Source organism: Acipenser ruthenus, chromosome 16 (assembly GCF_902713425.1).
Source record: "Acipenser ruthenus chromosome 16, fAciRut3.2 maternal haplotype, whole genome shotgun sequence".
In the NCBI taxonomy this organism is placed as follows: Eukaryota; Metazoa; Chordata; class Actinopteri; order Acipenseriformes; family Acipenseridae; genus Acipenser; species Acipenser ruthenus.
Genome location: NC_081204.1, coordinates 13,338,136 through 13,362,662, shown reverse-complemented (window position 1 = coordinate 13,362,662; position 24,527 = coordinate 13,338,136). Strand labels below are relative to the sequence as shown.

At 37.8% G+C, this 24,527-nt stretch overlaps 2 protein-coding genes across 2 annotated transcripts; one reads left to right on the top strand and one right to left on the bottom strand.

Annotated features, from left to right (window-relative positions):
* Nucleotides 1–1,578: 1,578 nt before the first annotated feature.
* On the bottom strand, nt 1,579–13,894 carry LOC117412332 (CCA tRNA nucleotidyltransferase 1, mitochondrial-like). Its single transcript, XM_034020622.3, has 9 exons — nt 13,808–13,894; nt 13,071–13,309; nt 11,926–12,064; nt 10,369–10,562; nt 9,346–9,484; nt 7,903–8,029; nt 7,015–7,208; nt 4,914–5,167; nt 1,579–4,514 (listed from the first exon to the last, which is right to left on the bottom strand). The coding sequence occupies exons 3-9, from the start codon at nt 12,062–12,064 to the stop codon at nt 4,266–4,268; spliced, it is 1,296 nt and encodes a 431-aa protein (XP_033876513.2). The 5' UTR covers nt 13,071–13,309; nt 13,808–13,894; the 3' UTR covers nt 1,579–4,265.
* Nucleotides 13,303–17,320, top strand: LOC131696476 (von Hippel-Lindau disease tumor suppressor-like). Its single transcript, XM_034020623.3, has 3 exons — nt 13,303–13,936; nt 15,046–15,168; nt 15,721–17,320. Exons 1-3 carry the CDS (start codon nt 13,741–13,743, stop codon nt 15,912–15,914), a joined length of 513 nt encoding a protein of 170 aa, XP_033876514.1. The 5' UTR covers nt 13,303–13,740; the 3' UTR covers nt 15,915–17,320.
* Nucleotides 17,321–24,527: the final 7,207 nt, after the last annotated feature.

Sequence of the window (24,527 nt, the reverse complement as noted above, 5' to 3'; positions counted from 1 at the left end):
AGGTGATCTGGAAACTGTGCCAGCTGCTTTATTTTACACTACCAGGGCAATGCATGGTCTGATTGATTCAGAACAGCTCCTATTGCAGTGATTGGTGCTGTATGCAAGGTCTGGGTAATCTTAAGACTGGTGCTTCATTTAACATATTTTAAAGCAGACCAAAGGATGTTTCTATGTTCCTTCATAGTCTGTCTGTACACTAAAATATTGTCCAGATACACAATAACACAGGTATACAGTAAATCCTAAATACTTCAGTCATTAAAGTCATGAATGTTACAGGGGCATTTGTCAATCCAAATGGAGGCACAGGAAATTCATATAGAACATGCAGTGTTCAAAAAGCTGTTCTGTCAATGTCTTTAACACTGCTTTGATGGTATCCTGACCTTAAATCTAGTTTAGAAAATATCTTCAACCCCTTCAAATGATCAATACATTCATCAATACGAGGCAGGGGATATTTATTTTTGGTAACTGTATTTCATGTCCTGTAATCCATGCACATTCTCATTGACAAAAAAGATTGGGGCTGCAAATGAGGATTTGCTGTGTCTTTAAATCCCTGTTTCAGCTGTCCCTCCCACTCTTCCAGCTCATGGAACAGTTAGCAACAGGCTTTGGTCGTCATTCATTTCAGTTTGCAGCAGCCAATGACTGTAATGAGTTTCAACAAAAGTTAAAATTAGAACGGCTCATATCTGAGGCTGCTTTTAGCCATAGTCGACTGCTAAGTTGCTGCTGAGTTTTATGTTTTATGATTAATGTGTTTTTTTAAAACTTATTTATTGTGTTTTATGTTGTTTGCTGCGGTATTGTGAGCCTCTTTTCAGGTCCTTGTTGAAAATGAGAATTTCAATTGAAAGGCCGTACAGCAGCCGAGACACAGGAGCTACTCCAGGTTCCAACTCAATGCTCAACTGTCCTTTCAGCACCACTTCATGCTCAACTGTCTTTTGTGCAGGCTGTCCGGAAAGGAGTTCTGGACAGTTCCATCAAACTGTGAAAACCACCTGTTAGAGCTGTGTTCTTTATTGTTAATGCATCTGAGAAAAAAATGAAAACATTTCCATTTGTCATTGCTAATCTGTACACAGCGATATCACATTGGTTCTTCAATTAACTCTGCATCATGGTCAGCCGGTCATGAGAAGTATGTCCTAAGTCCCTAGTAGCACAACAAATAAACCAATTTGCTCCTGGTACTCTCTAATTATTAAATCATTCACCATATATATACATTCTCTGGAAGACCATCAGCCAGTTTAATCATCTGAGCACCAAATCTGGTGATCAGCCCTTGACTACAGTGTTTTTGGGACAGACTAGGTGGGTACATCATTGGCAATGTGGTCAAAAAAAAAAAACAGCGTGTTCTTCATGTAACTTAAAATGTATATAAAAAAGTTAGGGGTGGTGGTTTAAGACAAATGACACATTGAATTAACACAGAAGAGGTATCAGTGCAGTGAACAAGATTTGTGTTTTTATGTCATTTCTTGTTTTCTAACACATGCAATGGTAGATTTGAAAGTCCAACAAACTTCCTAGATAAAAAGTTATAGTGGCACCACCGTCTACGTGAATTGCAACTTTTTATTATTAGTCCTTGGAATTTTAAAGGCTGTTCCTCTTTAAACAAACTATTTTGTTTTGCTGAAAGCTGTGGATTTGTCCATGCAAGTTTCCTTCCCCATACTGATTATTTTTCTTTTGTTTTTTGATGTTTGTTAGATGTGCAATTGCATGTCTCGTGTCCCTGCTAATAGCAATTGAAGCCTGCTTCTCTGGTTATGAAAAGCATTCAGTCTTTTTCATTCTTTGTGTTTAATCTTTGTCCAGTTTTGCTGCTCTTTTGATCAGGCAGTTGGTTGTTTTTTGACCACCTCCACAGCATCCAGTTCCATGATGCTGTGTGTAGCTGGGATTGACTGTGTATTACAGATAATTGACCGCCCACTGTGATTCTGCACTGAACCTAAAAGGGCTCCAACTACAGAACACATGTTCTGTCATGACTCCTTTGAAATCCTAGGTTATTTATGTGTCCATCAACTCCCACCACTAGTACAGGAGCCAAATGAGGGAACACCATGTGACTGCTCATTACTGTCTTTTGCAGTTTGGCAGAACACACTCAGATATGGTGTTTTGAGTCAAACTGTGTATGAAAAATACACCTAATGCAATACACTATGTACTAAATGTTATATTAAAGAACAAACAAGCAAAAACTAGTATTGCTAAACTCCCAGTGATGTTAAAACAAAAACAAAAAAAACTGCTTAGTGGTGATCACAACACTTAAATAGGTTCATACAGAAACTGTCAGCTAGCTTGTATTCTCACCTTAGAAGATTTTATCTGGGTCCATCATTTTTGCATGTCCTTACACTTCCCAGGTCATTTCACCATGAGTGAAACTGTCCCCTCTCCTTCAATGCATTTTGTCCTGTCATTAAACATGAAACTGTCCCCTCTCCTTCAACGCATTTTGTCCTGTCATTAAATGTTAGCTTGCAAGGTTCGGGGGGCGTGGAGCTGGGGGGGGCGCTAATCTTCTAATCTTTCAATTTTCTAATCTCCCGTTAATTAGTATCTATTTACTATTTAAGACCTGATCACCTGCACCTTTTCTGTCTAGTGTTTAGTTTTCCTCCTCCTCCGCTCCTCCACCTTCTACATGCCTTCGCATCGGTCATCTCTGGGGGGTAAGTGAGGCTCACTTCCCCAACCTCAGGGCTAGGCAGCCGTCTCCCTTAGCTTCAGGGGTTCTCACCGCGTGAGTCAGAGCGGACCCCCGGCCAAACTCTGTCCTGTCGCAGCTCCTGCGCTCATCTTATCTCACTCAAGGCTCTCTTCTATTCTGCCTCTCTTCAGGACGTGGTCACTCGTGCCGAGTCTTATACTAACCTCAATGCTTTGTCCTTATTTTCAGGTCCCAGGCAGCGTGACGTCTCGGCCAATCAGGGGTTTTACGAGCACCCCTTACAGAAGCCTCAGATGCTGGGTACCTCTCTCATCTGCTCCCGAGGGGCGGCTTTCCAAGTCATAACCCTCATATGTGTTTTCGGTTGCCGGGTCCTCCGCCCCTGGGATGTCGACAGCGTCGGCCCCAGTCGGTGACCTCTTTTCTATCCTGTCTTTGGTCGCTGGGTCCTTCGCCCCCGAGTTGTGTTGGCAGCGCCGCCCTCAGTCAGTGACCATCTTTCTATCCCGTTTCGGTTGCTGGGTCCTCTGCCCCTGAGATGTGCGACAGCGTCACCCTCAGTCAGTAACCACATTCTGTCCTACTAACTGCTCCTTGCTGCTTCTTCTGCCTTATCCTTCCCCCCCCAGCTCACACCCAGTGAAACATGAGTGAAACTGTCCCCTCTCCTTCAACACATTCTGTCCTGTCACTAAACATGAGAGTGAAACTGTCCCCTCTCCAACGTATTCTGTCCTGTCATTAAACATGAGAGTGAAACTGTCCCCTCTCCTTCAACGCATTTTATCCTGTCATTAAACCTGAGTGAAACTGTCCCCTCTCCTTCAACGCATTCTGTCCTGTCATTAAACTTGAGAGTGAAAATGTCCCCTCTTCTTCAACGCATTCTGTGCTGTCATTAAACATGGCAGATTGCCCGATGGCTGCCATGTTTTACAGCCAATGCCTTGCTTTGACCCCAGAGAAACTGCTTAGAATTAAAGCATGCAAACTAAGAACTTTCTTTCACTTAGAACTGTACCAGTTAAGAATGAAAACAAATATTTGATATGTGTAATAGATATCTGAATATTCGAACTGCTTGAAATGTGTTTGCTGGCTTGTAGTCATAGCAGAGTTTAGTAAAAAGACATCATGGAAAGGAAACCAATGGATAAGTGAAGTCTTAAATAAATAACACACATTCTGATGCGGTATTCATACATATCCAATGGACCCCTGGAACCAATGAAATAGGACATGACAGGTTCTACTGTAATTCAATATTGAAGAGCATTGCTTAATTAAAAAAAAAAAAGAAAAACACAACAACATTCCAGTACTACATATGAGATCGACAGAGTGACAGAGTCAATGAAAGTGCTCGACTGGTATGATTCATGGAATTTTATCACAAACTATAAACCCTTTAATTACCTGCCATGTAACAAGGTAACAAGTGGAGGTGTATCTCCTAGCACACTCAAATCTGGATTGGCTCACACTGCTATGCCATGGGAGTCTTATTTCCATCAGTTGAGGCAGATATTTCACAGTGGAAAAGGATTCTCTTTTTCTATAGATTTTTGACATCCTTCAAAAGTTCATCTTTGTCGATTTGATAGCCACTCTTTTTCCAGAGGTCCCTCAGAGTCTGCAGTATTGCGCCGATCTCTTTCCCAGAGGTGATCCCCATTTTTCTCAGGTCATGCCCGCTGACTGGGAAGCGTGGGATAGACCACTTCTCCATTTCTGCTAACAGCTGTTCCTCTCCCTGGTATTTCAGCAATTCACAGATTCTGCTTTGGACATCTGGCTCCCTCGACTTAAGTAACAAAACAAACAAAAAAAAATGTCAGGGATATTGACTCCCTTTCAATTCAAAATTAGAGCTATCAATATCAATATTGAAAAATAAATCATGACCGACATCCGCCAATCAAATGCCTCCATATAATTTCTGATACTCTCAATAACTTATGAGCGAGACATGTTTCATCACAATTAGACAAAATGGTTTATATATGTGTGTGTCTTACAGCCAGAAAGCGTGAAAGACAGACCAGCATCCTCCTTAAAGCCCCTGAATATAATACTAACTTGTGCTAAAAAATATCCTTTGCAAGTTTTATCACAAACAGATATCCCCAAATAAATACCAACATTTTATATTTTTGACACAATTCTTTAACATTAGAAAATCAAATACAGAAATATTACTGACGTCTATGATATAGTCTCTGAATGGCTTCAAGCTGTCCGCCTCATCGTCTGCCTTGCGTAGATCTCTTCTGTGCTTCACCAAGAACAGGCCGAGGTTCTTCTCTTCTCTGGAGATTTTTACCCTCAGATCCAGCTTGTTCACATCGTCCGGCCCTCGGAACAGAGCAGACAGGATGGTCATGGGCTTGGGGTTCCGGTGCTGTGCGTTCTTCCACACACGCTTCAGTTCCTCCAGACTCCCGTTCACAGGTAACCCTGACAACGAGAACACTCATCCGTGAAGGACAAAGGGTCACATTCATACAGCATTTACAACAGTGTTAACTTTGCACCCTTGAAAACTGCTAATGATACAGATCTAGCAAGAAACAGCCAAGGTTGTTGGGATGCAAATATCGTTTAATAAGGTATTTGATTAAACTCTTGTTATTTTGGTACTTTAAACGATTACAAAAAGTGACACTGGCATATACATCTACTCCGTACACAATCAATATGTTGCTTATGTTATTGTACTTACCAAGAATCATTTATCCAGTGTTCAAGTTACTCAAAACAGTAAACAACTGCTGTGCAACCAGAGCTCCAGAACACAAATCAATTTGAAGACCACAAATCCAGGAATATTCAAAACATTCTCATTTCAAGTTGGGGGAAAAAAAAAAATAATAATCTGCTTCATTCAGAAACCCTTATTTGAAAAAAAGGAAATACAAGTTCAATTTTAATCTTAGTTTACAGTAACTGCATCTTCCAACCTCAGTTGTTTTAGTTTAAGAAAAAATTCAGGTTGAACAAAAAGCTCCAAAACGTTTGGTGGTTTTTCAGCAGCTGTCAAAAAAGTTCTGCTTTATTCAGAAATCCTTTCTCCATGCATGCGGTTATAGTTTGCCTCAAAGGCAAATGGTATTCTGGCTCTGAAAAACTTGAGAAATCCTGCACCTTCAACACAACTTATGAGAAATCCTGCACCTTCAACACAACTTATTGGAAATCCTGCACCTTCAACACAACTTATTGGAAATCCTGCACCTTCAACACAACTTATTGGAAATCCTGCACCTTCAACACAACTTATTGGAAATCCTGCACCTTCAACACAACTTATTGACAGCATGTCTTCAGCTACGATGGGGCTCAAAAGCTCAGTTCATTTCTCAGCCTTAGCTTCTTTTCGAACGATCCATGTTAGCTAGTAGCTGGATTCTCCTTCTCACCCCGCTAATGCAATCATCCAGAGTTCTTTTCCCTGTCACTATGCAGCACGCAAATTAGTATTTACATTCTATGGATGTATGCGAGACGTGCTTATGTAGTTGTTTTTTTACTCTAGTTTAAACTAATTATATATTAAACGTTTAAGAAAAAAAAGTTATAATTTAAACTATTACATCCCTAGTTCAGTTATTCATTTTAAGCTTTTTAATGTCAATATTTTGTTTTCTTTATGGGAAAAAAAACTGGTGCTTTATTAGCACAGTTGTAAATGCTTTGTGAATGTGGCCAAACATGTTTCAAATCTAGTGTATACCAGAGACACAACACAGAAGAATTATATTTGAGTAAATCAGGTAATTTTGACAGTTATTGTTTTTGCTATTTGCCCAAACACCCATTCAGTAATTATGTTGATGGTTTGTTAAGTTTCATTTTGTATTATTTTATTTTTCAGTCAGAATAAAATCTGTTTCTAATAGTGTTCATTAAAAGGCTTAAGGGGAAGGAAACCAGGATGTTTTTAAAGGAGATATGTTTCACAGGTTAGTGTCATTAATATTTTTAGACAGCACTAATGACCATGATAAACTTTAATAAGGGTCTAAATGTTAGTGCATTAACCCACATGGCAGCAGTGTGGAGTAGTGGTTAGGGCTCTGGACTCTTGACCGGAGGGTTGTGGGTTCAATCCCCAGTGGGGGACACTGCTGTTGTCTTGAGCAAGGTACTTTACCTAGATTGCTCCAGTAAAAAACCCAACTGTATAAATGGGTAATTGTATGTAAAAATATCTTGTAACAATTGTAAGTCGCCCTGGATAAGGGCGTCTGCTAAGAAATAAATAATAATAATAATAATAATAATAATAATTCATGACGGCTTACCGATATATTGAGCCACGTCCAGGTCATACATGAGGGAGACAAGGTGAGCTGCATGGTTTCCAGTCAGAGTCTTCTTCAGTTCCATCCAGATTCTCTCTCCGGAGATCGCAGCCAGTCCCTTGGAGTTTTCCTTTATTGCTTCTAAAGTCTCAGGCTCGTGATCACCAGGCTCTTCTGCTATCCTGCCGTAAAACCTGAATTCAAATAATGCAAAAGGATTATTAAATATATGACATTCTCTTGGAAAAGGTCCACATGTTTTAAAGAGGAAATAAATAGGGTTTATAACCATAATGCATACATACATATAATGAATACATACATACATATTGCTCTGTCACGTTCTTTCCTTAAAAGCCTTTAAGAACCAATTCTCTAGATCTGATTTTGTGTGTTTCTTTTTGTTGTATGTATGGTTCCACTGGATCTCCATCAATGATATGCATCCCCGGTGGGGAATAATAAGAATGGAAAACTTAAAAATCCTATTTTAAAAATCGCATTATTATTTTATTTTTGCTTCTGGCTGTTCCATTGTCTCACAATTATCCCAAGAGCTCAGGCTCCCGCTACCTGGCTGCTGCGTTACCTGTGTTACCTGTTTACTGTTGCTCAAAAGCAATTTTAATTTAGTTGTTTTAACACTCGCCTTACAGTTTTGGGTGTTTGCAATCCTCCCGAGTTCTCTTGCTCCTATATTGGTTTATTATAGTTTTTACCTAACCCTGCCTTTCCCATCCTTGTACTACTGTTGTTAACCATTCAGCTCACATGAATCACCAACTGCATGGCATTAATGAACTCCAAAAGCCATCATTTATTGAATTACTGCATTCATGCATATTTTTGTGTTTTTTTTGTGCAAAGACCATTATGATTTTTCAATACCTGAAATATCGTAGGATCCTTAAATAATCTTCCTGGATCCTCTCGGCTGCACTTCCGACAAATCTCATCTTTCTGTTCTGCAGGTCTTCAAAGCCATTGAAGTAATCATACAGAGTGCCATCCAGTCCTATCAGAGACCAGCAGGACCAGTGTGAACAGCAGTACTGCACACAGTCACATTACAGTATTGGAAACGAATTGGACTTGAAACATACATTCCTGACCATGACATAGGTCAAGAGCATTTACAGAATATGAATGGGCAATGCAATGTTTAATGCCAATGCAATGTTTAATGCGATTTTCAGGATAAATGTAAATATTTAGGTATGAGATTCAGGCAGGTGGGTTTAGGGACAGACAGAATGTGATACTCCCAGTACAAAATGCTAAATAACGTGCATTTTAATTCTTATGACAATTGGATAAGCAGTTCTCCATATATATGCACAAATAGAAGTGTGACATACAGATTAGAGGTCATATGTGTTTATGTATAGACAGACTATCTCCACTATATTATGTTATTCTCAGTGGGGGATAACTAGTCATCTACAAAATATATATATATATATATATATATATATATATATATATATATATATATATATATATATATATATATATATTATATATATAAAAAAAAAAAAAAGACATCCAAAGTTATAAATAAACAGACTTGACAGTAAGCCAGACAAAGGTGTACAAAAATACGTAGATCACAGAAAAACCCCCGTTATACCTTTGTCCACATCACAAAACCCCCATACAAGTGTGACCTCAACTCTTCATACAATACAGCTGTTTTCCTTGCCAGGTCTTCTAGGTATGTATCTTATATGAAGTAGAAATGTTATGTCATTTGTAGTAGTTTCAAGCATGTTGAATACAAACAAATGATCCCAAATGTATTATTAATGCAAACTACTTAATCACCCAACTAAGGGCACTCCACATGAGAAGTTAATTAAAATTTTAAAAAAAGTACCACTGGTTGCTATTGTTTTCCTTGTTAGAGACAAAAACATAGTAAATGGATGAATTAAACTGAATGTAATTGTGCGTGCAGGGAGTATGAATGAGGGTATGTAGATGAACTGGAAATCTACAGCAGTGTGATGGGTTCCCCCTTGTGGCTGAGGGACATATGAGTGGTTGTCTGAAACTGGAGAAAAGGTTGTCAAACCTTGCTGCTCATTTGAAACTTCTTACAAGCTGAGATTTTATTTCTGGAAGTCTTTTTTTTATATTTAACAATTATAATTGTGACCAGTACCGTGATTGAGTAAAAGGGTTTTTAAGAGAGCTGGTCATACGAGAAATTAATCTTTCAATAAAACTCTTGCTCAGACATTCTGAGCCGTACAGCTGCAGAGCATCTCTTTATTATCACACTGAAGAGACTCTTTCAATGAAAAGCTTCATGGCTAATGCACGGTTTACCTAGAAACATGGAGTTGATGGTGAGATCCCGTCTCTCTGCATCCTTCTTCCAGTCTGTGGTGAACTCCACTTCCGCATGCCTTCCATCAGTCGCAACGTCCACTCGCAGTGTCGTCACTTCAAAGTTCTGCTCGTGAAGCTACAACACACAACAAGATGTAATGTTCTGTGCATGGAGGGATTGCTTGTCTGCAAAGCTTGGGAGCTTGTGTTGTGTAAATCTCTCTGCTTTGAAAGTTCAGGGCACATTTACTTCAGCATTAGTTAACTAAGCAAAGCAGATTATGCATTTAAGTTGAAAAACAGATCCCATTACTTTATAAAAATGGAAACATAAGAAACCCAAGATTAAAATATCTACACTTTAAAGTTCCAAGTCCAAAGGTGGTTTAGCAGCCAAATAGGTTATTGATTTCCAACTACACAATTTAGCTAAGTGGCTAGGTCCCCAAGATGGCACTTTCCCAGCTTGGGTAGATCTGGAAGATTCCGAGATTGGTTCATCCCTGCTTGCTAGGTGACTTTACAAGCTTTGACACAATTTGTATTACTATCCCTTACAATTGCTAAAAAAAGGACCTGTACTAAACCGGAAAAACAGAAGTAACACATCAGTGCCTGTGCTCTGATTGGAATGAGTGGTGTATTGTGGAACACCAAACTGCCATTATTGCAGGAGGAAGCGTGATCTGGATACACTGCAGTGTTTAGAAGAGAAATTCTCTCTCTCTCCTGGTGAACACTCCCGAGAATCTTGAAAAAAAAAGTATTCCCTAGTTGATTTAATGACCCGGATGTACCGAGATCCCACCTGATCTTCCTCAGATCCTACTTACACAACCTATCCTCGTTAGTGTGTGATGTTTCAGGGGTTTGACAATCTGAACATATAACAATGGACAGATTCAACATGACGAACCTGCAATCTGTTTAAACTGGCCTGGAGGGATTTTTGCACATGTCAATGATGTACTCTCAAACTACTTGACCGATTAGAAACGCTTCTGAACATTAAACACTGACCCTTGCGGTTATGGTTCCATGTTGCTCTCCTTTGTTGTTGATCATTCGAATACCAGCCGCCTGGAACATGTTTTTCATCTCCTCAGGGGTAGCTGTGGTGGCAAAGTCCACATCCTGAGGCTGCTTTCCATTCAAGAGATCTCTCACAGCACCTCCAGCGATCCTCAGCTCAAACCTGTGCTTCTCAAACAGCTCTGGAAGACACAGAACAATTCATCTGATCAGAAAGTATTACTAAAATGGTCCATCAAGGATTAAGACTTGTCTCAGTGGAATCATATCATACAGATTTATCAGTCTTCACATTTTCTATTTAGATATTTTGTTTAGGTTTTAATCTTTTAGTTTTAACCCATTGTGGCAATGTATCCCGCCCCTGTGTGCATTTGTGTGTTATGGTGCGTTTGTTAATGTTGGTGTTTAGTCATTGGTACACGGGATATAAACGGGTCTGTGTTTCACGTGTATTTAAAAATGTATCATTGTATTTAGGCACAGGATTGCACATCACTGCACGTGCATTTAAAGGAAGTAATATGCACGCACGAGGTTGCACATAATTAATTCACGTGCTGGGATTCAAATGAATAATTAATTAGTAATTGAATCCCAGCACAACAGTATAAATAGATGCACGTTTCATTCACTCGGGGTGGGGTGTTCGAGAGTGGAGAACGGGAGAGAGAGGAGGAGAACTAAAAAGAAACTAAAAAGATAACAACTGCTACAGCGTGCTGGAAGTGCCAGCACAGTACTTGTTAGTGTTCGTCCCTGTATGTCAGTGTCTGTTCGTTTTGTTTATATATTTATTTTGGCGTAAGTGCCGTGTCCTGTTTTGTGTTTAAAACCTTTTTATTTTGCAATAAACCTTCTGAACGCTACCATTGCGTCTCAGTTTCACTCATCACCACCGTCTGTCTGTGTGTTTCTTCCGGGTCTGACGTGTCACTACCAGCCAGCCTTGTGACACCCATAGATTAATGTAGTCTGCAAATAAAAAGGCATGCCTTGTGTGTGTGTGCACTGCTTTATTTAGGGTAATTCAGAAATTCCAAAATCCAAATGCCAACACTCCAATTCTGTTTTATTCTAACCCTAACTCACTTATGGCAAATTTGCACTGTAATTTTGCAGATTTCCCCCATGCTTTTCCCTATGCTTATACTATCCATTTACAATAGTGTATCATGCTTTACCATAACTTTCTGGGCATTACAATGCTTACCTAACTAGATAGGTTTATTACACTTTGCTATTCCATTACTGTGGTAGGTGATCAATTTGCTGTGTTTGTGAGGTGGGTCACTAGATATAATTTTACATATTTATTAAAGAATAAAGAACTGAAGATACAACTGCATAATTATTTAATCAGACGAGGGCCAGCCCATTCAAACGCAAATGTGTGTTACACTGTATGCAACGTGTGTTGGTAATGCCACTGCTTGTTGTTATGATACAGTATATACTTTGTGTAAGCCTTCATTATTTGTACCAGCAAGTCAGATTTTGCATTATTTTTCTCTCACTACACATCAAACCACAGGGTGACTGTACCTGCTATACCCTTCAACCCCTCTGTAAAGAGTGACTGGAACTCCTTGGTCTTCAGCTGCATTGTGAACAAGCTTCTGGTTTTCCACAAGAGGTGAATTCCATTAACCACCTCTGGTCTCAGAAACACACTCCTCCACATCTGAGGAAAATGAGAAACCCACAACAGGTAAGAAACAGAGGCTGTCACACAGGATTGCATCTTATAAACAGGGTTCTATTAGAACAAGGGGCCTACTATTCAATGCAGGGTCTCGCTTGCCATAGAATATGCTTCTAATCCTCTGAATTCACCATACAGCCATACAGCAGTCATTTTATAGAACAGCAGCATATGGGAATCACAACTAGTTGCTACAGGCAGATTTTTTTTTTTTTCTTAATTTAAATAGCTTGCAAATTGTGTTCCTGTTACTCTCGTTGAAGTGTTAAGCACCGATGTCAAAGTTAAACACTTGCAATTAGCACCTTTCTTATTAAAATTATAAATAAATGCCTAATACCCCCACCATCTTGTTTTATGTATTTTCTCTGAAGAGGTCTGCAAGCATTCTTCCTGGCCATCTGCACTTTTGAAATTGAATAGCAAAAATAATGTATTCGATGGCTGTTTTATCTGTGTATTAACAATGTTGGTTGGTGTTAGCAACAAACTCCTCTCTATTGGAAGACAAACATAATAAATGCAAAGTATGTTTTCAAAAAATATTTCAAGTGCAGATACATGCTCGACATGTATGACACAAGAACTTTTCATCGTGTACTTTGACATAAGCACTTTCTTTTAACGCACACAAATAAACTACACAGCGTCCAGGTGATTATCATGTTCAGTTTCGTAACAAGGGCACCAGAATGTTTTGTTTTGCCTCGCAATATTTTTCATTAACTACAGACCACAAAAACTATTGATAGTTTGAATACTGAATATATGAATACAACTAGGTGTATACTGAAAAATAAAAGTTGCAACGTGGTTGAATGAAGCATTATAAATTAGTATATAACACATGGAATTGACACCTTGCAGAAAATCTAGCACTTGCATTATACTGTTGGACAAGTCACTATATAGTTATCAATACATGCTTTTCCGTTAATATATCTATAATTTACATTTTAAACAGAGTGAGATTAGTATTACATACCAAGCTGCACCGAACTGTCAAATTTAAAGGTTTTTTAACTTCCCGTGTTGGCAACACGACTTCATTCTAACTTCCTGTGACAACAGATGCGTCTTCCCGAGTTTTCTGGGTGTTGTAGTCCGTCGTTTTAAACGTCGATGTCATGGTTTTACACAGTAACTGACACTTGATCATCCAATAAAGCGAGGAGATTTGTTAGGGGGTTGACCTTCCGTGCTGCGTCTTCAGGAAAATGGAAACTGTAAACAAAACACGACAACCAAAGGATAAGGCGTCGGAAAAAGTCTTATAACTAAAACTAAATCACCTGTTACAGAACAACCAGACCGTCTAAAATATAGCCTTTTGACTAAATAAATATATATTTCTCATGGATATGGGGATGTAGCTGTTTGTAACTGTAACGGGATATTATTATCGGAGGCTCTGAGGGGTTGTTCAATTTTCAGAGCTAGATTTGCTCCTATGATAACCTACAACAGCAAGTGACTTTTTTTTCTTTCCTTAAACGGCTTTTTAAAATTACCGAATCTAATCAAAAGGTCCGATATTTAAACTTTGTGGAAGAACACATTTACTACACACAGTTAAGTTAAAAAAAAACAAAAAAAAAAAAAAAAAACTTTTGTGTCCCCTTTCTGTCGTAATTTATAAACTGCGTTGAGCACTGATGCCTCAAGACGCTCCCGTGGGCGCGGACCCGCCCTCTTTTGTGAGGTCCATAAACAGCCGAATACCTTCCAACGTTATATTTTGCAACAGAAGTCCCCGTGTGGTCCGACCAGTCTGGATCAATTTCATCGGGCAGCCGCATCGCTACCAAGATCTGCTTCCTGGGTCTGGGAGAAGGATGACAACATACGTGGGTGAGTGAGTGAAAAAAAAAAACTGCGTCTATCAGTCGAACTGCTATTGTGGAACACTGCAGAGTCCATATGATATATGCTTTATTTTGCTCTTACTTGAATAACTGCTCTTATCTGCATTATGATATTCTGTAATGTGATATGTTATAATGTGCTAACTTGTAATGTGATATTTTATATTAACTAGTACTTTTTATTAAAATGGCCTGGAGATACTGAAATTGTATAACTAACTAAATAAAACGTTTTAATTTATTGCAAAGATAGAAGGTTATGAGTGTGTGTGTGTGTGTTTTCTTCTGACCCTCACTATAACGCCACCCACGCTTATTGCGGAATAGAGAGGGTTGACTGTGTTTGCTGACTATAGGTTTGTGTGAGCAGTGTATTCACAAGGTAACATGCAAGCTACAGTCTGCCTTGTTTTCAGATCTTTGCTCTAATTAAGCAACAGAACCCTGATTAGAAGGCATTTACTCATTGAGCGTATCAGGAAGGGAGTGCACAGGCAAGGTCAACTTGGCTTTATTGTTATTTTCAGCATTTCAGATCTCTTAACACACAGCTGTATTTACCTGCTCAGTGGTTTGCTTTCTGATCAGTTTGCTTTTTTAAAGTTCTGCGGTCAGCTGTCCTGTGGTAGTACCCTGCAGTGCAGCTTCAAGATTGGTGCATGAGCGTTTGTAATGCATTTAACCCTTTTCTTGTTCCCTGTCAACTTTTATATGCATTCATCGTGTCCGTATTTGTAATACTTTCCAAATTAAGGATTATTTTGGGATTAATACTGTACCTTTTTCAACCTGTTAGAGGATTTGCAGGTTGATGTGTTTCTCTTGGTTTTATTCATGTTAGATAAAGTACCTTTTACGTTTTCAAATAGAAAAATGATGTACCTTTGGTTTGCACTAGATTCATCAATGACTGATTGAGTATAGATATATTGATTTGTTACTGAAACCACATGACTGGCTTACAGGCACCTATTTGATACAAAGTCCCCCTTTTCTCAGTTCAAGTTATTATTGGGGTACTCTGATTATTCTGGGTGCTTCAGTTGTGTTTTTGTCTTTTTTTTAAGTAATTAATTACTGTTTGTTTTATTTCAGGTCACCCCTGGATGTTCAGAGATGCAGCAACAGATGAGAGGCTGCTTGTGAATGGAAGAGAGTTGTTTCTCCCAAAGGCACAGGAAAATGCTCCGCCCGTTATGGTGAACATCACATTACCAGGTATATTTATTTATTCCCCACCTCTAGGCATGCATATCATTGGCTATGTGGATATAGCATTAGGTGAGAAGTTTTTTAAAATCCTAAATCCTAAAAAGAGGGAACAAAGTTAACATTTTTCAGTATTTCAAATAGTATAACCAAATGACACCGCTGGAGATTGAGTGGAGACAGAGGATGGTGAATCAATGGGATCTTTTATGTGTCGGGTAGACAAAGTTCTGTCATCAATCACCAGCTAGGGACCAGACACAATGGACAGACAGACATGGTGCCTCCATATACCCCCAGATTTTGATACTCTCAATAACGTGTGCAAAGTGGTGTCCTTCCAAGTTTCATCATATCTAGATACATGGTTCTCTAGATAAAGGCCTGTGTAAAAGTGTGATACGTTATACAAACAAACAACCTTCATATACGTTACCCCACATTGTGAAACTCTACACTACCTTGTGTTAAATGTGCCTGCCTCCACTGTGGCAGATTGTCCTATAATTGTCACTAGAAGACATATGCCTTGACCATATTGTGTTTTGTTATTATTTGCAGTATACACACTAAAAGAGAGATGCCTTCAAGTAGTGCGTCATCTTGTGAGGCCGGAACACTACAGAAATTTGGAGATTGCAAGATCACTACATGAAGACCTGGAAGATCAGCCAAGCATTGTGAAAGACATCCAGCGAATATCACGCAGAGTGGCCCAGCACTTGATAGAGGAGAGGGAAGCGGAGCTGCAATAGACACTGAACCTCTGCACCAATGCCTATACATCAGAAATACACCAGAGCCCTACAACTATGCAGACATTAAGAAACTACCTATACAAATCCAAACAGGCTTTTCAAATACCACATCGGCACACCTGAGCGTCAGTCTTCAGAAGAGAGACAGACTCAAGGTGGTTAACATGAAGGGCAGAGTATTAACGTCTTAGATTAGAAGTGTGTCAGATTGTTGCTACATAAACATACATTGCCTCGTATTTTAAAGTCGTTTTAGATAACAGAATACTTGTATAAATCATGTGAACTTTCATTCACTATACAGGTCTCAAATCTGCTGTTTTAAAAGACAAATGCTATTGCAAATATGTATTTTCATTATCTTTTTTTTTTTCTGGTACTACAGAAGGCAAAAGAATGTTCTCACTTTACATACCTTGCCTGACCTAGGTCATTTCACCCCAACAGTGTCTTTGGGGTCAAGCATCTTACTGGCTGCTAAATATGTCAATCATTAGGGGAAGCAGCTGATTCATTACTAACAGGAAAGAAGGTCTTGACTGGTTGGGACAATTTCACTGTCCAGGTAAAATGACCATGAAAGTACATTTGAGACCTATAAAGAGAACGGATGATTTTTTGTTTTGTAGCTTCATTCACTTTAAGTATTGCTTTAGTTGGGCTATTCATTAATGTTATCTACCTTTCTCTCCCATGATTAGAAATCATGTTCTCAAATAAAAACTAAACACACACTACATAGGTGATGCCATTATCCACCTTTAAACCCGTTTTTTATAAACCACTTTAATATTGGTCATTACAAAAAGTGGGGCCCATTAACTGTGTTAAGTGAAAGCACTTCAGTATCAAAAGAGAATCTTTAGGAGGAATATGTGGTTTAAAAGTCTTTTATGTTTTAATGTATGGGCTTGGTGTATTATACTTTACTCTATAGCTGTAGATAATCAGAAAGCTTTGTTTATGATGTTATATGAAAGACAACAGCTGTTCTATAGTATACTCCTACGTTTTATCCTACTGACCAGAGCAATGAGGATTACGCAGACAGTTTGTAAGTACCGTATACAATGTGTATGAATGTAGCAGTGTAGCGTTAGTAAACTGGTTTAGACCAGGTCTCCCCAGTGAAATAGATACAGGAGTTTAAACTCTGTTTGTTTGACCCTTTTTGCAACTGCAGAGCCTCTGTTGTAGTAAATACATAGTGAAGCTGTGTTATTATTAGACACTGTTCTAACTGAAGGCAGTGCTGGGAGTACAGTCTGAAGGGGGAAGGAACACAGTATACCTACAATCATGTTTTCTAACTGTGAAAACCCATTGGCTTTGTGCACTCGATAAATATATAAATACGTTGTAAACGAATATCCCTGCTGATTACTGTCCCCTCTGTGCCAGGTCTTATTGTTAGCAAAAGGACACAGGCAAGGAGTGCACTGATTGTAAAATGGGAATGGCTCCTGTGAATATGGAAAGCACTGATATTGTGTGAGCTGTGATCCCTCCCTCTATGCAATGGTATTACTCCGTTACATTTCACAGAGGCATAGTAAATTACTAAATACTTAAAAAAAATATTTTTTACACCAAGGGTTTGTAGATAGTTATTTACCACTTTAGAAATACAGTAGTAGTAATATTTTTTTTTGGGGGGGGGGGGGGGGGTCTGGGGTTTTATTAAATTACTACAGGTAACAAGAATTATATATATATATATATATATATATATATATATACACACACTGTGTATAGATGAAGACTTTAAATATGTTTCATTGTCCATCATTAAAGATCTTTTAAACTTGCTCTATGGGTTCATTTCAAATACAACAACGTGGATACAATGCCACATAGTGTACTATTTCAATAGTTTGTATTAGGAAGAGCTGTTTTGTTCACTTTCATTTCTGCAGAATTTAGAAGTGTAGTTCCCATAAGAGGAAACAACCTACCAGGTTTTGGAAGACCCCTGTTTCAATCATATCAGTGAAACAGGGCAGATTTGTACAAATAAAGTGATTGTTTAGACGTCATATAACACCTTTTATCTCATGGGAACTAGCCATGAGTTGTGTTCAATATGTTGTAAAGAGGCCCTGCTTGATAGTAAACTGCAGCCCCAGCGCAGTCTTCATTTGCAATCCGTCATGTATGACCGCGCATGCAGTTTGATGCTTGTTATCTGCTTCTGTTTGCTGTTGAAAACATAAAGCTCATTTTAAGAAAACAGAAATACCAGTCTGATTAGTCCAATAGGGAGATGTTTAGATATTTGTTGTATTTTTTATTTGGATTATATTTATTTAGGTATTCTTCTTGTTTCAGTGAATACAGTATGTGGGAAATATGTATGTGTTTAAAATGGTGTAACCTGCTCTATATGCAATAGGCTTTATGCAGACATATAAGGCATTTAAAATGTAAACAATTTTTTTTTTTCTTGTAACTTAATTTCCCCTCCTTTCCATAAACACGATACAGATACTGGGGCAGTGTCAGTTGGGCTAGGGCATACATACAGTGCCTTCTATAAATGCTTGGCTTGGGGAGCATGGTTTTATTGAATGAGAGTCCTGCGTGTGGTGCTTTGACTCCCTTGATGCTCCCAGGCTGAAAGTGACCCCCCCCCCCCCCCTCCAGAGTTTCCTACTATGCAGTGGTCCATTGCAATGCGATGATATCTGACATGCTGTATAAGGTTACGTTGTTAAATATTGTATGAATGTGCATAGTATGAGTGCTGACAACGATGTGTTCATTTTCTAGAACAAAGTGACAGTCGACCTCAGAAACTTGTAGTGACGCGCTTCAATTGAAAACATCCAAGCAGTTTTCAAATATTGTGCACAAACACCAAAGTAACATCGATTGACTCAAATACTCCAAACAAGGAAAACACTTTAGTTAGAGGTTTTCCTCATGAATGTATTTATGATTTATGTGACGAGAACAAACATTCTGCAAGGGCACAACAAATATACAAAGGGCACTGCAAAGAAAACAGGGTTGCAAATCACTCGTGCTTCGTAAATAAACTATGCCTTTATAATTACGATTGCTTTGCATATATTACACACAGCCAGGACGGGTCACCGAAGTAGAAGAATGTGTGTTACTAGGAGACCTTGAAACACGAGCTGTTCTTCATTTCAGATACAGACACAGAGATCAATGCAAGCGAGAACCATGAACCGGACTATGGGGAGTTCTAGTCCCTACAGACAACCAAAGTAATGACTTTCAATTTGTATACCTTTCTTATTAGAAATGGCTTATTTTGCATGTTTTTTTTTTAATATATTTTCCTCTTTTTCAGCATGACGTTTTGGTCCAGGAGCGATCCAGTCATTTTTCCTCACGTCAAAACCGACCATTGGAGTAAAATGAAAAACAAAGTAATACATTATTATTTTGGATTATCTATTATCTTATAATAAGCACAGCTAGGTACCACTAATTCTGTTTTATTCTTCTTGTGCTTTGATCTTTTCAGGTACCTACCTTTACGGTCTCTATGTCTGCTGCAGCTTTTCTGGGAAAAGGTAATTATAGCCCGCTGTGTTTGCAATATGTATAATTACATGGTGTTTTTTTTTAATCCCATAGGCTAGTGGAGTGGAGTGTAGCAGTGTAGAGGCAAAACATCATGATAAGAATTATTATTATTATTTTTTTTTTTAATAAATTTGAATTCAGGACACATCTGTTTTTTATTTTTGTTTTTTTAAACAAAACACTCACAACAGAATTGTGTATGGAAGCATTCGACTTACCTGGGCAATACATTCTACACCGTTTACAGCAAAATAAATTATTGACTTCGACAGCTGTCAATAATCAGTTTCACAGTCTTTCCGAACCCAAAGCCACTACTTCACTGTCTTACGTGTTCTTTAGCACACCATTGGTAGAAGTTTACATTTTTATCTGATTTATATATATATATATATATATATATATATATATATATATATATATTTTTTTTTTTATTTTGGTTCTCTTAACAATACCTTTTGGGGTATTATACACATTTTATAGATTGATTATATATATATATATATATATATATATATATATATATATATATATATATATATATATATATAATCTATCAAATGTGTATAATACCCCAAAAGGTATTGTTAAGAGAACCAAAATAAAATATATGTTTTACCATGTGATTGTAGACAACATCCAGTGTTTAATATTGTGTAGCTTTACTGATTTCCAATCCATTTGTAGGCTGTGGTACTGGTTGCATGGAAACTGTAGCACGTTACAGTTATGACTCCACTGGAAGACTGCATCCTGTTCAGATTTCAGACATGTCAGGCATCCTGTTAAAGGAACCTGGCAGACGAATACCAGGTAAAAAACCAGCAAAAATACAATGCTTAGTTTGTTTATTCTCTTTCATGCATTTTAATGGGTTGTCATCAAATACATCTAACATAAAACTGTGGCAAACAGTGCTTCCTTCCCACTCAGTGAAGCAAATATTGTAAGAAATAGATGAACCATTTTTGTTTTAAAATTAGTCAAATATGGTGCATTTTATACCATGCTTTATACTTATTTACAGCAAATTTCAGGTTTCAAACCATACACTATATAATGAGACAAGTATATCATGGTTTTAAATATAAAATACAAAGATATAACCAAGCAGAATGAAGCTACCACAAATCTGTACTCTTACTCGGCTTGTAGAGACCTGAGTTCATCTATACCATTTAGCATTTTCAATCACATCCCCACTTTCCCTTCTATTTTTCTAATCTGAAGATTTTAAATTATTTTAACCTTTCCTCATAGCTCAGCCCATTGAGTCCTGGGATCAGCCTAGCTGCCCTTCTCTTCACTTCTCCAGAGCAATATTGTCTTGTTTGTAGCAAGGTGACGGGCATTGTATAATCTTAGCATAACCTTCTTCGATATACAGCCTCTTCCAACCTGTTCACCCAACCAGGCCGTACAATCAGCTTGATGATAAATGAGATACAATAGGGCGCTATTTGTTTTCATTACAATTATATTCTAGTACAGTTCTCAAAGAATACACTAATAAGCTTGTCCCAGGTTCAAACTTGAAAGCGTGTTTCTCTTGACAATTTGAATCGTTCCCCAGGTACTTCCGTAAGTCCCAGCCGAGGAAGAGTGTCCCCTCAGGAGCAGCCTCAATACCGCAATGAGTTCCACGACAGAGCCAAGCGAGGCTTCTGCTACTGGCCTGTTGAAAACAAAGTCTCTAAGTGTAGGTATTGGAAAAACACATTGAATTGGCCCAGTGTTGAGGATCAACACATTACATTTAACACATTACTGTAATCTAATTACATTTTTCAGTAACTTGTAACTGCAATGGTTCCTTTTACAGAGAGGTAATGAAACATGGTAATGCATTACATTTTTTGTGGAAAAAATAACATAGTTGCTAACATTTGCATAACATTGAAATCAGAAAGCGCTTCAACAGTGCAAGACAAACCTTACAAGTCACACACATGCACTTTTATGTCATGATGGCCGAGGAGGGAACGAGTGGGGTCGATAGCAGGAACTTCAAAAAATATCTCTGTAAAATATCAACTGTGCCACTTAGGTGGGAATGGGAAAAAGGATTAAGGTAAAACATGGAAATTGGAAAGGTGAGAGAAATTAATTGAATTCACAACATTTCTTTTACTATGTCTAATTATTGGTTTGCTGTTGATCGCTCTTTGTTTTGTTGACTATATTTTTTTATCTGACTGAGACAGACCACACTATTTCTATGAAAATCCTTCAAGCCCCCCTGGTCATGTCCTGAGTTGCAGGTAGTAGGACTGCATCTGGCTCTGCATCATATTCTATGTTTTATAGGACATGTTTAAGGCTTAGATGAGGCCACATTACTGGCAAATGGGAATGATATGAAGTCTTCACCTGAGTCAAAACGAAGAACAGCAGCAGCAAATCAATCAGGGACTGGTAGAGATGTTGCTATGCAGATGTTTTGCTGTTATTTAACATTAATTAGTTATTACACTCCAGTGCAATTCTCACGTTTAAAAAATACAGTGACTTAAACATTACTTAAATACATTTTTTTTCAGTCTGTTTTTATGATTCAAATAGTTTGATAGTCATAAAACTGTTCTAGATTGTTGCTAAGAAAGTCTAGAACAAGGGTGAGGAACCTGAGCTAAACACATTTGAGGGCCTCGTGACCCTCTTATGGCTGGGCTTATTTACAAGAACTTGGATTCTTGGAATTTGATCATACATTTGACTTTTTTTATGGCATCAATTAAAAAAATATGTTTAATTGTCTCAATGTAGTTTAATAGCAGTTGCTTGGATTTGCCCAGTTCTTCTGTTAAAACAACATTTGCTGTCATGCATAACCTGATGAAGCTGTCCTGTAGTGGACTTGTACACAGGGAATGCAGATTGCACACACTGCTCTACAACAGTTTTATAAATAATTACTGCATAAAAACTGATTTTGAAAATAAAATCCTTTCTTTACGCAACTCTGAAGTTAAAGCTTTGTGAATAGGCACCACTAGGCTGTAGACAGGATATCTTTGTAAGAAACAGGGAACCTATACTAACACCTTGTGTATTAAATACACTGTCTTCTGTCTTTCAGGCAGCAGGTACAGCTTTGGAGCCTACAAAACTGCACTTGGCCTCCCGTCTTTAAAAGCTAGAGGATGATTCCACTGAACGGTTTGGGGTTGATGGTTCAGGTGCTTCTGCAACATTATCCCTGGAAAAACATGACAAATATTTTATTCTAAGACATAATGAATATATATATATATATATATATATATATATATATATATATATATATATATATATATATATACACACACACACACACACACACAAATACTTATCCTCCCTTGAATTTCTATTGCAATTGTTCAATACTGCAATGTATTCTTCTTTTGTTTGCTTTATTAGATACAGATATACAGATTGTATTAATACATTGCATGCACATATTTTACTGAAGTGTGAACAGTATTAGTGAAAAAGGGATTGAAATCGTGCACATGGGTCCATGCATAATAATATTGTTAGGCATTGCATTACTAGTTCTGTATGTTATATCACAATGACTAGCAAAGAATATTGTATATTCATAAAATGTATAATTTTTTTAAGCAACTTTAAGCATTTTTGGGGGGAAAAGAATTGTTACCAAGAACAGTAGCTTGCTCAAGTATACTAAAGTATGCTTTATTAACCCTTTAAAGTCAAAGTTTTTTGGTAAAATGCTTCCTTTAAATTTGTATTTTACAGTTTCTTTATGGTTTTAATGGTGATTCTGACTATTCTGAGTTATTGTTCTGCCATTGTGTATTAAAAAAAATCAGAATGTAATAAATCTGAAAACTGAAAATGATTAAAAATTACACTGGAAAACAATTTCTACAAAATGGTATGCTTGAGATTCAGGGTATAAAAATGATTCAGTTGAACCCAATACTAACACTCTGATAGCCAGTACTGTGAGCTGGTTTCATTAAATCTGGGCTTTAAACTCACCCACACATCATTTGTATTTAGGAGCTTGTTTTTATTATGTTATGTCTAATGTGCATGCAATGTTTGATTTGATAACTGAATACAAACCAAAGTGAGCAATAGTTGCGGGATGGTGGTATAAATAAATGTTTACCTTTTTTTGAGATAAGCCTTAACTAAGTTGCCTTACATTAAAAAAAATTAGAAATACTAGTATAATGTTAAGTGTAGTGCATTCAAGCGTTCTAATGTTTTTTTAACTAACTGGCGCAAAAAGAGAACATTTCTACAATTTGAACAGCTTAGAGCTGTCTTTAGTTTGAAAGAGCTGATGACTAATGGCTGTGAATTGTGTAGCAAAGATTGGATACATGGTATTTAAGTCTTGATGTCATGAAGTAAGCAAATGAGGCATTGGTACGTTATCTAACTGTAAATCAGTCAATTTAATATACTTTATTATGTGGGATATCTTATTGTGTTTACATGTAAAAGTGTGACATACAGACAGACAGATGCAGAGACAGAAAGAAACCTCCATGTATCCCCACAATCTGATATTCCCAAATAACATGCTCTAAATAATGTTAATGCCAAGTCTCATCACAATTTAATAAGCAGTTTTCCTTATATATGCAAAAATGTAAGTATGACATACAGTAGATGGATACATGTACGGACAGACAGACACCCCTTATATCCCCAGAATCTAATACTCTAAATAACATGCTCTAAATAATGTTAATACCAAGCGTCATGACAACTGGGTAAGCGGGTTTCCATATATACAGTATATTCAAAAATGGGGCATCTGTACATAACAACCAAAGGCCTTGGGAGTATGAAGCAAAGGGACTGGAAGAGAGATATTAACCTGGTCCATATCTGAAGCACATGGCAAGCATGCTGATTGTCATGCAACTCTTCTAGCGTCCTGCATCATGTGTGACCAGACAGAGCTACGCATCATCCAGTTTGTAGAGAAGACTGGGAGGAGTCGGACCAGAGAGCTGCTGTGGTGGTGGGGCGTCAGGACTGGGTCTGTTCAGCAGCTCCTGGAGATCCTGTACCAGCTTGAGCTTTACA